Source organism: Quercus lobata, chromosome 4, assembly GCF_001633185.2.
Source record: "Quercus lobata isolate SW786 chromosome 4, ValleyOak3.0 Primary Assembly, whole genome shotgun sequence".
Taxonomy (NCBI): domain Eukaryota; kingdom Viridiplantae; phylum Streptophyta; class Magnoliopsida; order Fagales; family Fagaceae; genus Quercus; species Quercus lobata.
In genome coordinates, this window is record NC_044907.1 from 29,829,753 (window position 1) to 29,843,761 (window position 14,009).

A 14,009-nucleotide genomic window follows, 5' to 3' on the forward strand; every position below is an offset into this window, starting at 1 on the left:
GTAAGTTGTTATTAGTTCTAATTTGAATCTACAATTGAAACTACTTTTTTTATCCACTAGTAGCTATCAATAACAACTTAGAATTTGCAGTAAAAATGTTATGGACATAGTGTTTCTTAAGATTAAAAGGAAAGTTAATACAATAGCTCATAAACTTACTGTAGGGGTGTGCATCAAACTCACCAACCCAATAAAAACCAACCCAGTCCAACCTAATCCGACGCCTTCGGTTGGTTTTTGTGAGTTGGTGGGTGGAATTAGATTTAAAATTTAATTTGAGTCTTGGGTTGGTTAGAGTTTGTGTTGATAATTTTTCCAACCCATCTACTTTCACTTTGGTAAAGAAAGTTCACAAATCCACGGTTAACTTCAAACATTTGGCAAAACTTTTGAAAAGAAAATAGAAAAAAGATTCATTCTGCCATATCAGACGGGATCCTTATGGTTATATCTTAAAAAGAAATTAATGATACATTGCCAAGTGAACATTAAAGTTTAACCGTTTTAATCAGAAATATTGTTTGTTTCTAGCAGGATCTTGTATAAATTAATCACTCTCTGCCTAGGCACCCTCCTTATAAATGTTTCTGCACATCTTACCTACCCTTAACTGTTTAATTGACTTGCCTTCGTCAAATATATGTTTCTCTTTAAGATATTGAAAATGAGAGCAACAAGCTAAACTCAAGGAACTTATTCATTACAAATTAGGCGTGCTATTAATTTTGTTGCAGATTTTGACAGTAATTAATTAATGATATGGGTCCTTACTCCTTGGTCCTTATTAGCCCTTCGGTTTCACCTTCCACATTTCTGTCCTTCAATAGCCTCTCTCACATTCAGACTTCTCCCTCTCTCGCTATATCTGGTACGCTAGACTCTCCTTTTCTCACTATCTTTCTCACTCTCACTTAAAATTGTTTGTGGATTTGTTTGCCTGTGCTTCGGCCTTCTAGAATCTAGACAAGGATTAAACTTTGAATTTTTATTTTTTATTTTTTTTAATTTTTTTAGTATTATTATTATTTTGTATATGTTTTGTTCTTCTTCGTCTTTTCTCTTTGAAGCTTGCTTGATTATTCAATTCAGTTTCATAGGTTCCAAGTACTAGCTTAAAAAAAAAAAAAAAAAAAAAAGCACTAGTAATACACCCCAAGTTTTCTAATGTATTTTTTTTTTTAAGTCAGAAATTTAGAATATGGTGCATTTAGTTTTTTTTTTTTTTTTTTTTTTTTTTTAAAAAGGGAATTTTAGCTAAGCAAAGTCCTTATATGGTAGAATATTAGTTGATCTGTTTAAGAATAATTTGTTGGTGATTTTTAATGCTAAATGGGTTTTCTTGTGTTTTTTAAAGCTTTTTTGAATGGGTTTCCTAAAGTGTAATCTTTAAAATAAAGTGCATATTTTATTAACATAACCTGAAGCTTGGGCTAATGCCAATTAGATTTGAGACTTTTTAAAACTAGCCAACTTGATTCTTGAAGTTAACTTAATTTAGTTTTTTTTTTTTTTCAACTGCAGTAAGGACTAAATTGGCTTTAGGGACTAAATTAATTAATTTTAAAAAGTTTTGAACCTAATTGATATTAGCCCAAACTTCAGGGGTGTGAATGGAATTTACATAAATTAAAAGTTGTAGGCTTAAGCATTTAGATTATTGATTAATAAGAATTTTGACAGATTCTAATCTGTTATCAAAAAATAAATGAAAAAGAATTTTGAGAGAAGTTTTCTTTCTTCTTTTTCCCATAAATTCAAGATTTTTTAAAAAATTTATTTTGGATTTGTTTAATTTCTTTGTGTGAGCCGATGCGTCAATTCATACTCAGTGTTTATTACATACATATTTACACGTGTAAAAAAGCAACTGAAATTTTGAATTTAATTGTCGAAGAGTACTAGATTTTCTCTTGATGCAAAAAAATTATTTTGTGAAGTGTTCCGAATGTGCCGGCACAATTTGCTATGTAAAGTCGCATTTCCCACGTAAAATTGAAAGACTGGATGATTATATATTTTTGGTCCTCTATTTACTACCCTATTTCGAATCCTTTATTTTCATTTGAAATAAATTGATCAAGGAAGAAGAAGGAATTTGTAGTGCTATCTGTTGACTGACTCTAAGCGTTTTGTTGCTCATGGATTTTTTTTCTTCTTTTTTCTTTATAAATTTCTTTTTCAGTCACATACGCGGATTCCCTCACGCCTTAAAAAGCCTGTATAAAAGGAAGATAAAAAAAACTCCCAATCAGTAGACTTCCACACAAATACTTCACAGGAAGGACTGTGATCAAGAGATATGGAGAAGATGATTAACCACTTCAGCCATAGACATCCATTAATGCTTCGTAGTAGCTTTCAGCCACCGGCTCCTAGTCGCGTTAGCCTTTTATCATTGCTTCGTCCTAAGCCAGATAAGCACTGCTCTGCATGCCAGAAATGCTATGAAGGTCCTGCCTATTGTTGTGACGATTGTAGTTATTATCTTCATGAATCTTGCGCTGGGTTGCCATTTGAGATCCAACACTTCTACCATTCATCTCACTCTCTCACCCTGCACGGTATTGAATATGATACGGCTGTTAACTGCGATATGTGTCAAGAAAGTTGGATGGGCTTCACCTACCGTTGCAACCACTGTGATTTCAAAATGGATATTCAATGCGCGAAGCTGCAGCCAGTGATTCAACTATCCATTCATCCAGACCACCCTCTCACGCTACAGGTTGGTGATACTGAAATCAAATCAAATTTCTTTTGCGATTTCTGTAACAACAGATGTGACAGCAACTGGACCTTCTGTTGTAAGGATTGTAATTTCAAGATTGATTTTGACTGTGCTCGAATGCTTCTTAACTACTCCAAGCAAGTTCAACATTTCAGCCACGAGCATTGGTTGACATTGGCAATTGTTTACCGAAATAGTGATGTCTATAGTCCTGTTTGTTGCTTTTTATGCGATAAACCTTGCAATGGGCCTACCTATGTTTGCTTCCTGTGCAAGTTCAACCTGCATAAGTTCTGTCTGGAGTCATTGCAAACAATCATTCAAAATCCCTTCCATAAGCATCCATTGATAAAATTTGAGAAAAAAGTTGACGATTCTACTAGTTGCTCTGCTTGTGGTGAACCTTGCTTGGACACAACCTTTGCTTGCTTGAAATGCAAGTACTTGTTCCATGAATTATGTATTCAATTACCCCAAGAGATTCAGCATTTCTTCCATCCATGCCCTCTAATTCTGCGGCAGGAGACTACTGAGTTTACATGCAAAGGCTGTGAGAAAAGTCGCTCCCAGTTTGCATTCCACTGTAATAGATGTCATTTCTACCTTGATGTTCAATGTGCTCTAATGTTCACTGAAAATTTTGAAGGCCAAAAGTGCATTAAAAATTCCAGCCACAGGCATCCCTTGATCCTCTGTAACAAGGAGAGGAATGGTCATGTAAACTGTAATGGATGCCTTCAAGTCATCTTTGGTGAAATATACGGTTGCGTCCAATGTAATTTCTATCTTCACAGATCATGTGCTGCAGCCCCACAACAGATCAAACATCCTTTTCATCCAAATCATACTCTCACTCTGCGTTATGGTGAAAATTTGTGGTGTAAGGTCTCGATTTTAAAATCCTTGGATGAGAGGGGAAAAGTGAAATATTTGAGGCACAAGCATCTCTCAAAGAGCTATCACCCAGAGGCTGAAGTTTGCTGTGGTGTATGTGAGAAAAGCATTTCTGGTCCATCCTATAATTGCATTAGCTGCAAATTCTTCATCCATCAAGACTGTCTTGAACCTGTAGAAAAGGTGCAACATCCTTTTCACCTGCATGATCATGTTCTTACTCTTCCTAAAGTAAAATTTAGATGTGATGCTTGTTATGTCAAGACTCACAATCGTCTCCCTTTTTTTTTTTTATGGATGTGATGTGAGGGATTGCAACTTTAAGTTGGATATTCAATGCTCTTCACTAAACCCCTCAATTAATTATAAAGGTCACAGGCACCAAGTTACATTCTTCAAGAAAGTGTATGATGACCCTGAGTGTGAAGTTTGCAAATTTCGCTACAATGATCCCCCCTCCTATTTACGCTGTGTGGAGTGTGATGACTTCAATGTCCATCTCCTGTGTGCTGCACTGCCCAGTACCATTAATCATAAATGTCATATAGATCTGCTTTACCTCGAAGATTATTTTGCAGATGACGATTCCAGTGATGACGATTTGGGTGAATACTATTGTGATGCTTGTGAGGAAAGTAGAGACAAGCGGGAATGTGTTTATCGATGTGCAGAATGTAGCAACTATGTCGCACATATCAATTGCGTGCTTGATGAGGTATGCCTAAATTCAGAGTCTTATAATGTAATAACTGAAGTCCAATACGTTGTTCTTGTTGGGTGCCTTACCGTGTGGGTCCAGCCCACTTGCTTGCCATGCCTTGTCAAAGCTCATTTATGAGCTTGGTTCCAAGAGTCTTCAAATTTAGCTTTCCATTTATTGAGAAGTGACCAAAACATGGAGAGGTCTAACTTCTCTTAATGAGAAGTGTTCCAAAGTCAGCATGCCAATTTATCCTGGGCAATGACTTAGGCGTGTGAGACACGCTGAAACTGAAAAAAGAAGAAAAGAAGGAAAACAAAGGTCATTCGGCCTTGTGAGAAAAGCTGGAATAGAGAGCCTTTCTTGGCCATTGTATGTGAGTTCCAAAGAGAGCAAAACACAAAAAGAGAGAGCTTCAGCTGGAGGTGCAGTCCGAGAAATAGAGAGAAACACAGTGAGAGTGTGAGAGAGTGAAAAAGAAAAAGGAGACATTTTTCTTTGCTCAAGTTATACACAAGGAAGATAAATTGGTGGAGTTCTCATGGAGTTTTTGAGTGCTACAACCATGGAGAGTTGGAGTATTCAGAGGAAGATTTTGCTACTGGTTTTGTGGTGAGATTGTATTTACTCCTTGAGATTAATTTGTTGTATATCCAATTTATTGTGAACACAAGTTTAGCATAAACTTGATAGTTGTAATCTCTATTTATAGTGGATATTTTTCGGAGCTGCCCCGTGGTTTTTCCCTCTACACTAGAGGGTTTTCCACGTAAGATTTGGTGTTCTTGTGTTGTGGTTGTGTGGTGCTTGCTGAATTTTTTTTTGTTTCCATAATATTGCTATTGCTTGATAGTCATTAATTTTAATTCACACATAGACATAGAGGGGATTAGGATTTTTTCCCCAACAGTTCTGGCAATAGTTTTTCTTCAAAACAATGAATATTTTGTTTGTTTTTTAATTTGGATATAAAATGCAAACTATCTAGAAATTCATGAACATTTATTGGTGAGTGTTTAATTTACATTTCGGCGGTTGTTTTTGTTTTTTTGAAACTGAAAGATGAAACATTTTTGAAAATATGGAATTATAGGTATTGAAAGGGTGTCTGTGTAAAATAGTAGTCTACCATTGCCAAAAAAGTTATCAAGAAGAAAAAAAGTGCAAAAATATTGGCCTTTATAGATTTTAGCAAGGTCAAAGATAAATTTGAATTTTGTACGAAGACCTACTTTAACATGCCATCGCTTGACTAAAAATTAAATTTTTTTTTTTTTTAAGAAAAAGTAAAAAGTACTTTAGAATTAAGAGTACAACGAAATAAAATAATATAAACAATACAATAAAATAATATCTACTACAATAAATAATTCATTTATTTATTTATTTTATCTGTTATTCTTTGTCTCTCTTTCTCCATTTTTTCAATCCACAGTCTCTCATGCTGTCGACACCACCACCACCATTACCACAAGTGGGAAACTTCTTCAAGCACTCACAGTTCCACCACCACCACCACTACAAGTGTGAAACTCCTATGGGAAGAAGAACCAAAATACTAGCAAAAACACAAACCCACAATCTTAACCCATTGCCCACAACAAATCGGAAAACACAAACACAAACCCACAACAGCCAAACCTGAAACCCATTCAAACTTGTAGAAATCCACCTCAAAAATCCAACAAACAACCACAATCCACCGAAATCTAACAAAACCCGCTGCCACGACCAAAATCCACCACCAACCACACAAACTTCGCCAAACTCGCTACCCACAGCGAAAACCATGGCAAATGCCACAAATGAGAGAGAGAGAGAGAGAGAGAGAGAGAGAGAGAGAGAACAAAGAGAGTGAGAATTGGCGTTGGGCAAGGGCTTGGGTCGACAAGAGTGAGGAACTGAAGAGAGAGTGAGGATCGGCGCTAGGTAAGGGTTGGGGCTTGGGTTAGTGAGATTGTGGAAAAAAAAAAAGGAAAGAGGAGAGGGTGAGGCTGAACTAAAGAGAGAAAGCCATATGGAAGAAAAAGGAACAGGAAAAAAAAGATAGAAGAAATAGTATTTAATTGGAGGAAGCAATAAAATATAATATATTGGTTTAGCTGCACAGTTATAGATGGCTGTGCACTATAGCTCAAGAGCTAAAAAATTTTGATATGACTCCACCAATGCAACCCCAATTTTGTAGTTTGTTCTGCTAAAATTAGCAATTTAGATTTTTAGCACCACCAATACTAATACTTTTAAAGATGTTTTGCTACAGCAGGTGTTTAGTGAAGTTTTCCTCAACCCCAGCCTTTTCTTTATAATAGGATAGAGTTAGGTTTCGAATCAATTGATTACTCCTTGGGATTTTATTTTTCTTCCCCCAACCAAACTTTTTACACCCAAGGAGCTCTTTGAAACTGGTTTGTTGGAGTGGTTTTTTTAGCTCAGTTAACTACTTCTTGTTTCTCTATTAAGGTGCTGGATATTGTTGTTGGGTGCATCAATGCACATTAATCCAGGCCACATAAAGCTAGAACTTCTTAATAGGCTTGTCCAAAGTAGGCAAGAAAGTAGTCACGTGCATGACAAGAATTCTAGTTAAATTAGTGTTAGGAATCCAAGTAGCCACATGCATGACAAGAATTCTAGTTAAACTAGTGTTAGGAATCCATGTGTTCCTAAAATTCATGTGGGGTGGCAAACTTGCTTATAAAAGCAAAAACTAGTGTGTCACATAAGAATTGGTGAGAGCAGCAACAAGGGAATGTCGTATATAAAAGAGACAGAGACAGAGGAAGCCGCATAAGAGAAAAGAGAGAGCAGTCAAGAGGGAGCCGCTTAGAGAAAGAAGACAGCCAAGAGAGAGAGATGTGCGTGGAGAAGAAAAATAGAAAGGAGAGAGTAAAGTGTTGCCACCTTTAATAGAGATAATTAACATGTGTGAGAGCAAAGAAAAATAAGAGAGATTTTTCTTTAATCGTGAGACATACACAATAATTATTGTAATTGATTTAATGATAGTGAATTGATTCGAAGTTTGTCCCATGGTTTTTCCTTTCAAGAAGAAAGGGTTTCCACGTAAATATTTGTGTTCTTGTATGTGATTGTTAATTTCGATAGCTAATATTTGTGATAATATTATTTGGGACCCAACAAGTGGTATTAGAGCTAAGATTTCAGTAGAAGTAATGGCCGGAGAAGAAGGCAAGACTTCAAGAATTGAGAAGTTTGATGGAACAAACTTTGGGTATTAGAGAATGCAAATTGAAGATTATCTCTATGGGAAGAAATTGAATCTGTCTCTTTTTAGAGAAGAAACCTAGAACTATGAAGGATGAAGAATGGAACCTTCTTGATAGACAGGTATTAGGATTTATTCGATTAACTCTGTCGAGATCAGTTGCACATAATGTTGTGAAGGAGAATACCACGGTAGATCTAATGAAGGCTTTGTCTGGTATGTATAAAAAGCCATTGGCTAACAACAAGGTGCATCTAATGAAGAAGTTATTTAATTTGAAGAAAGCAAAAGGCATTCCTGTAGTGTAGCATTGATTCTCTTGGCTTCTTTACCAAACATTTGGGAAGCCATGAGAATGGCAGTGAGTAATTCTGTAGGGAAAAGCAAACTCAAATATGAGGATATTCAAGATTTGATTTTAAGTGAAGAAGTTTGTAGGAGAGATGTGAATATAGACAATGCACAAGATCAAGCTTTTGTCACGGAGAACAAAAGTAGAAGTAGAAGCAGAGGACCTAATAATCGAAAATTCAATGGTAAGTCACAATCAAGATATAGATGTCAGTTTAAGAAAACTAGAGAATGCTTCTATTGTGGGAAAAATGGTCATATAAGAAGAGATTGTTGGCATTGGAATAAAAAAAAAAAAATTTGAAGGTAGAGATGAAAAGAATGATAATAAGAAAAATACTATAGCTGCTGTGATTGTTAAGGATGTTGTGGTACTCTCTGTTGAAGAGTAAAAGTGCGAGCATGTTACTAATAATGATGTTGAGTGGGTTGTTAATTCAATAGCCTCTCACCACGTTATTCCTATGAAAGGGTTGTTTACAACATACAAAGCAGAGGATTTTGGTACAATGAAGATGGGTAATTTTAGTTACTCAAAAATTGTGGAAATTGTTAATGTGTGCATCAAAACCAATGTTGGTAGCACCATAAGGTTGAATTAAGGATGTGCGACATGTTCTAGATTTAAGGATGAATGTGTTTTCTACATTGGCTATGGACCAAACAAGTTATTGTAACTACCAAAGATGAAAACTTACTAAGGGGTCATTGGTTGTTGCAAGAGGATATGCATGTTGCATTATGTACATGACTCATGTGAAGACCTATAAGAAAAAGTTCAATGAGATTAAAGATTTTGAGAAAACTCCACAAATGAGAGTTGAGATTAATGGTGTTGATACCAAGAGGGTGAAATTCTCATTTCCTAACAGTGCTTCAAATGAGTAAGTGATAGGTGATGAAGAATATGAAGATGCTAAGGCTACATAGGATGATGATGAAGTGAAATACCTTGGAGGTCTTGAGCAGGGAGAGCAATATCCTCCACTAGAGATTGTTGAACCTCGTGAGAAGAGAACTACTGGAGAACATCATACTGTTAGCTTCAAGAATAATTGGGCTTCTAACGAGGGGAGCCAAAGGATTGGATTAAAGAAATCCAAGATGAGATAAATTCTTTGAGAATGAAAGGCATTGACATTTATGAGGTGCTCTCAGTGCTAGTGAAGATAATGAAGAAGATCAAGCCTTTTGTTGGCTTGATTAGCATGGATTTGAATTGAAGAGATAGAATGAAAATCTCCTTCCATTGGTGGGTTGAAAGGGGAGATTGTTGGGTGCATCAGCACTCATTGATCCAGCCCACATAAGGCTAGAACTTCTTAATAGGCTTGTCCAAAGTAGGCAAGCAAGTAGTCACATGCATGACAAGAATTCTAGTTAAACTAGTATTAGGAATCCAAGTAGCCACGTGCATGACAAGAATTCTAGTTAAACTAGTGTTAGGAATCCATGTGTTTTTAGGATTCATGTGGGGTGGCAAACTTGCTTATAAAAGTAAGGACTAGTGTGCCGTATAAGAATTGGTGAGAGCGGTAACAAGGGAGTGCTGCATATAGAAGAGACAAAGAAAAAGAAAGCTGCACAAGAGAAAAGAGAGAGCAACCAAGAGGGAGCCACTTAGAGAAAGAAGACAGCCAAGAGAAAGAGTTGTGTGTGGAGAAGAAAAATAGAAAGAAGAGAGCAAAATATTACCACCTTTGATAGAGATAATTAGTGTGTGTGAGAGCCAAAAAAAACAAGTGAAATTTTTCTTTAGCCGTGAGACATACACAAGAATTATTGTAATTGATTTGATAATAGTAAATTGATTTGGAGTTTGCCTCAAAGTTTTTCCCTTCAAGAAAAAATTATTTTTCATGGAAATATTTGTGTTATTGTGTGTAATTGTTATTTTAGATTGCTAATATTTGTGATAATATTATTTGGAGCCTTGACTTCCTCATCCAACCAGAGGCTATGTGCAACTAGTCATCAAGCGTTGACAATGGACACGACACACCCGCACAATAGACTTCAACTCACTTATATGTATACCTGTCCAAGCTCACAGGATTCCAATGGTCATGCCCACGTGCTCTGCATAGTTTTACTCTCCAACCTTCCAAACCACATCCCCTTTCTCTCTCTTTCTTTATATTGTGAACCCATGGCTTGGACCATGGCTTCCATATGTTGCTAGAGATCCAACATCACTATCTTCTCCTGACAGTGGCTCTGTGCACGACAACTGCAAAGACAACGACCTGTGCGCCTCTTGGGCTTTCGTGTAGAGGAAATGAAATGATGGGCTCATGGGTGTAATACTAAATTGAGAGTTCATGCATGGGTAGGTTTGAATTTAACCCAAACTGCCAATAGGAAGCTTTTGCATTTTTCCATTAAACTGAAATCATGACTAGAAGTCACAATTTTGAACTGTAAAATTGTGACTTCAAGTCATGGTTTTAGTTCAAAAATGGCCAATAGGAAGTTTTCTTTTAATATTTACTCTTTTCTACCCACTTAATTATATTTTCTTAAGATTTAAGACCAAAAAATTACTAATTTTTGTTGTTGGGCTTGCTATTTTTTTTTTTTTTTTCCAGATTCTAGATCAAATTGGTTTGTTGTTGGATTTTTTTTTTTCTTTTTGTTTAGAAAGGCCAAGATAAAGGTTGGTGTTGAATTAATTTATTGTTGTGCCTCTTTTAGGGGGTTCATATTTTTATTTTAGGGTGGTCAAATAATAAAATAATAAAATTCTTTTTGTCCCAAGACAAGGGTTCATTTGAACCCTCTAAATGTAGCACCGCCACTGTGTGCAATGAATATTACCTTAAAAATAACTAAACATTAATGCTTAGCATGACAATACACTTAACCCTATCAACTCTCAAGTCAAGTCACCAAAAATTCAGGGGTTAAAAACAAAACAAATCTTGTCAAATGATTCTAATACCACTCACTTTTTCACACCCTCTACTATAACTATCTTACAGGTTCTTTATAATTAGTGGAGAAAAAATAGTTAGTTCATGTCTATTTCTAATACACAATTTTGCACAATTCTATTTCTTATCTCATTGATTCTCAACAAAAAAATAAATAAAATAAATAAAATTCTTATGTCATCCTCTTGCTTTAGCTTATCTCTTGACTTCGTAGACCTAAAATTCATTACATTGGCTTAAATTCTGGTTGTTTACCAGGTGTTACTTTCAATTAGCCGAAAGCGTGGAGGTGTGGAGTTCAGAAATGTGGATAGAGATATGGCTGATAAAAGAGGTTTAACCTTGGCACACATATTTAACCCTTCTAATGAAGATGAGCAGAAGGAATTCAAGGGTGTTGAAGTAGCTATTAGTGATTTGATTAGAGAGAGAATGTCTAAAGCCGAGGTTATGGAAAACGATGATATTCTAGAGGATTTGGAATGTTCAGACGAGACATTCATACTGTTTTTGAAGAATGTCACTTTTGACGATTGTAAAGATAAGATAGAGGAGTGTTCGGGAATTACATTTTGGGACTTGGATTCAAAAGTTGTAAAGGTCCGGGATTACAGGGTCTCTCAGAACTTTGTTCCTATTCTGGAGAAATTATTTATTAAATATGGGGATATTAGTGAAAAATCCCCTTTAAATCTAGGGACAAAGACTCGTTTCCTAAACATATTTTGTGGAGTTGTACATAGCATGTGCAATACAAAGGCTAAGGATATCAATAGGACTTTACTTTTCAATTGGTGGAAGAACTTTAAGCTTGTGCAAGAAGCCAAGTTCGATATCCAGTTTGCCTTCGATCATTTGTATAGATTTGCACAATCACTTAGTCGTATTCTGTGCGAATATAAAATTGACAACACCACTTTTGATAATCAAATGAAGATTGATGATCTAACAACTGAATTGGATGGACTCAAAGTTAAACAAGAGGAGCATATAAGATCTAAAAAAGGAAAATCAAAATTGGATAAGGATATTTTGGTTGACGACTTTGAACTACTTTCGAAGATGGTGTGGACAGATTTTCTGTGATAAGTTGGATTAGTTGTGTGTGATGGAATTATACAAGGTTCGTTTCTGGAGTTCCCAGCTTTCTTCCTAAGAATTTATTTAGGGCTTTGTTCATGGTTCCTGTGATGCTATTGTATTTACTTTTCTGTACCCAAGGTATATCTTCTGTGAGAATTATTAGCAATTAAAAACCTGCTGTATTTATTGATTAAAGGGTAGATCTTGAGGCAAATTATCATGTGTTTCTTGATAAATGTTTCACTCAAAATGTTTTGGGTTTTTGTTTTCCTTTTGGATATTTTCTCGAATTCCTTCCCATTATATCCATCTCGTGAATTACACAGTTTCTTGTGCTTTTATTGCAAGTTGAGCAAGAAATTTGTAGCTCAATTAGATGATCTCTTTTAATAAACTCAATTCATTGGCTCTGTATTAATTATTGACGTACATAACCACACACATTCATACATAAAATAAAATAATATACTATGTGTTTACTTAACTAGTCAAATACTTGAACAATCACTAACTTTACAATTTTTTTTCTTGAATTTTTTTAACTTTATAACAAAAAGTTATTATAACATGATAACAATACACACAAATGTAACAAACTCTCTTTATTTCCAAATTATTAAATTATAAAGTTATATTATATTTATACTGTACACACAAATATCCACACAGATCATTATTCACACAAATAACATTATAACAAAAAGTAATGCACACAATCGATATAAGATACACTCACACTCATATAATATAAATTTATAATAAAGAGTAACATTTATAATTCACAAACACTTATTCTAACTCTTCAAGTTGGAAATACTTGTAATAAGAGTGTATGAGATTTAAGTCATGATGTGTAAAAATATTTTTAAGAATAAATTAAAGTATTAAACTTCAAAAAGATATATATTATATATATAGGGTCTGTTTGGATAGAACTTATTTTGCTGAAACTTAAAACTGAAAACTGAAAACACTGTAGCAAAATAATTTTTAAATGTGTGAATAGTGCTGTGGGACCCATTTTTAATGAAAAAGTTGATAAAAAATGTAATTTGTGGGTCCGTGAACAGTGCATATGTGCACTGTTCACTGCAGAAAGTCAACAATTGCGGTTACTATTCATTGAACAGTAATCGCAATACTCCAAATGAAAACGCGTGAAAAAAAAAAAAAAAAAAAAAAAAAACAGAAACGCAACGCAAACGCAAAAAGCTGGATCCAAACCCAGCCATAATATTATTTTCTTTTTTTGTAGTAAGAGGGTTCATTTCAACCCCTGAACAAAGTGTAGCGTGGCCCCAGATCCAGATCAAAGTAAAAGGAAAAGAGTATTTCTATTTATAATGTAACAAGTCCAAGATGTTGAGATGCACCCCTACTTTAGAACAAATCTACCAAATCTAGACTTCATAGTATATCTTGACCACCATATGCTGAAAATGTTTTCATAAACCTATTCTAAATGAATTGCTATTCAGCATACACAACCAGAACCGTTGCAAGTTTCTTACTCTGACTAAGCAATTTCTCCAAGTTATTATAAAACGAAATAACATAATTTTATTGAGTATAATACGACCACCTTAGCTTCATCAATAAATTTGAATCACTCGTTAAATTATTGTTTAATATGAAAAAAATTACTACTCTCCCCTTTTTCCATCCCCTAAAATCATTCTAACCAAATAGAGCCTAAAGGAAAAAGACTAGAAAACCTAACCACAAATCTTATAAGCATGTCATCAAATACATGGCCCTAAACCCAAGAATTGAGCAAACCAAATTAATGCTAGTAAATGGCTTAAAGATACTTGTTAACCAAACCCTTTGGCAATAACCCATAATCCTCATATCCTTTTTTGATTGGTTGAATTGAAGAGTCAAGAGTGGACACACGATTCTAAGTTGGGATTTGTTGGATTGAGGGGTATTGCTCTTAATGCAATCAATCAACATAAAAAAAAAATAAAAAATGAAAAAAATAAAAAATTTATATATATATATATATATATTTATATAAGTAGAAACCTCATTTTGTGAGAGTTTAAGGACTCGTATGATAAAAGATTTCTAGTAACATTGTCTAAGTGT

The 14,009-nt window shown here is 34.8% G+C and overlaps 1 protein-coding gene across 1 annotated transcript; it reads left to right on the forward strand.

The window, feature by feature from the left end:
- The first annotated feature begins 815 nt into the window (after positions 1-815).
- Positions 816-5,038, forward strand: LOC115984269. The gene is made up of 2 exons (XM_031107232.1): positions 816-868; positions 2,183-5,038. Exon 2 carries the CDS (start codon positions 2,300-2,302, stop codon positions 3,923-3,925), a length of 1,626 nt encoding a protein of 541 aa, XP_030963092.1. The 5' UTR covers positions 816-868; positions 2,183-2,299; the 3' UTR covers positions 3,926-5,038.
- Positions 5,039-14,009: the final 8,971 nt, after the last annotated feature.

Coding starts and splice junctions, on each gene's coding strand:
- LOC115984269 (XM_031107232.1), top strand. CDS start 2,300: ATGGAGAAGATGATTAACCACTTCAGCCATAGACATCCATTAATGCTT.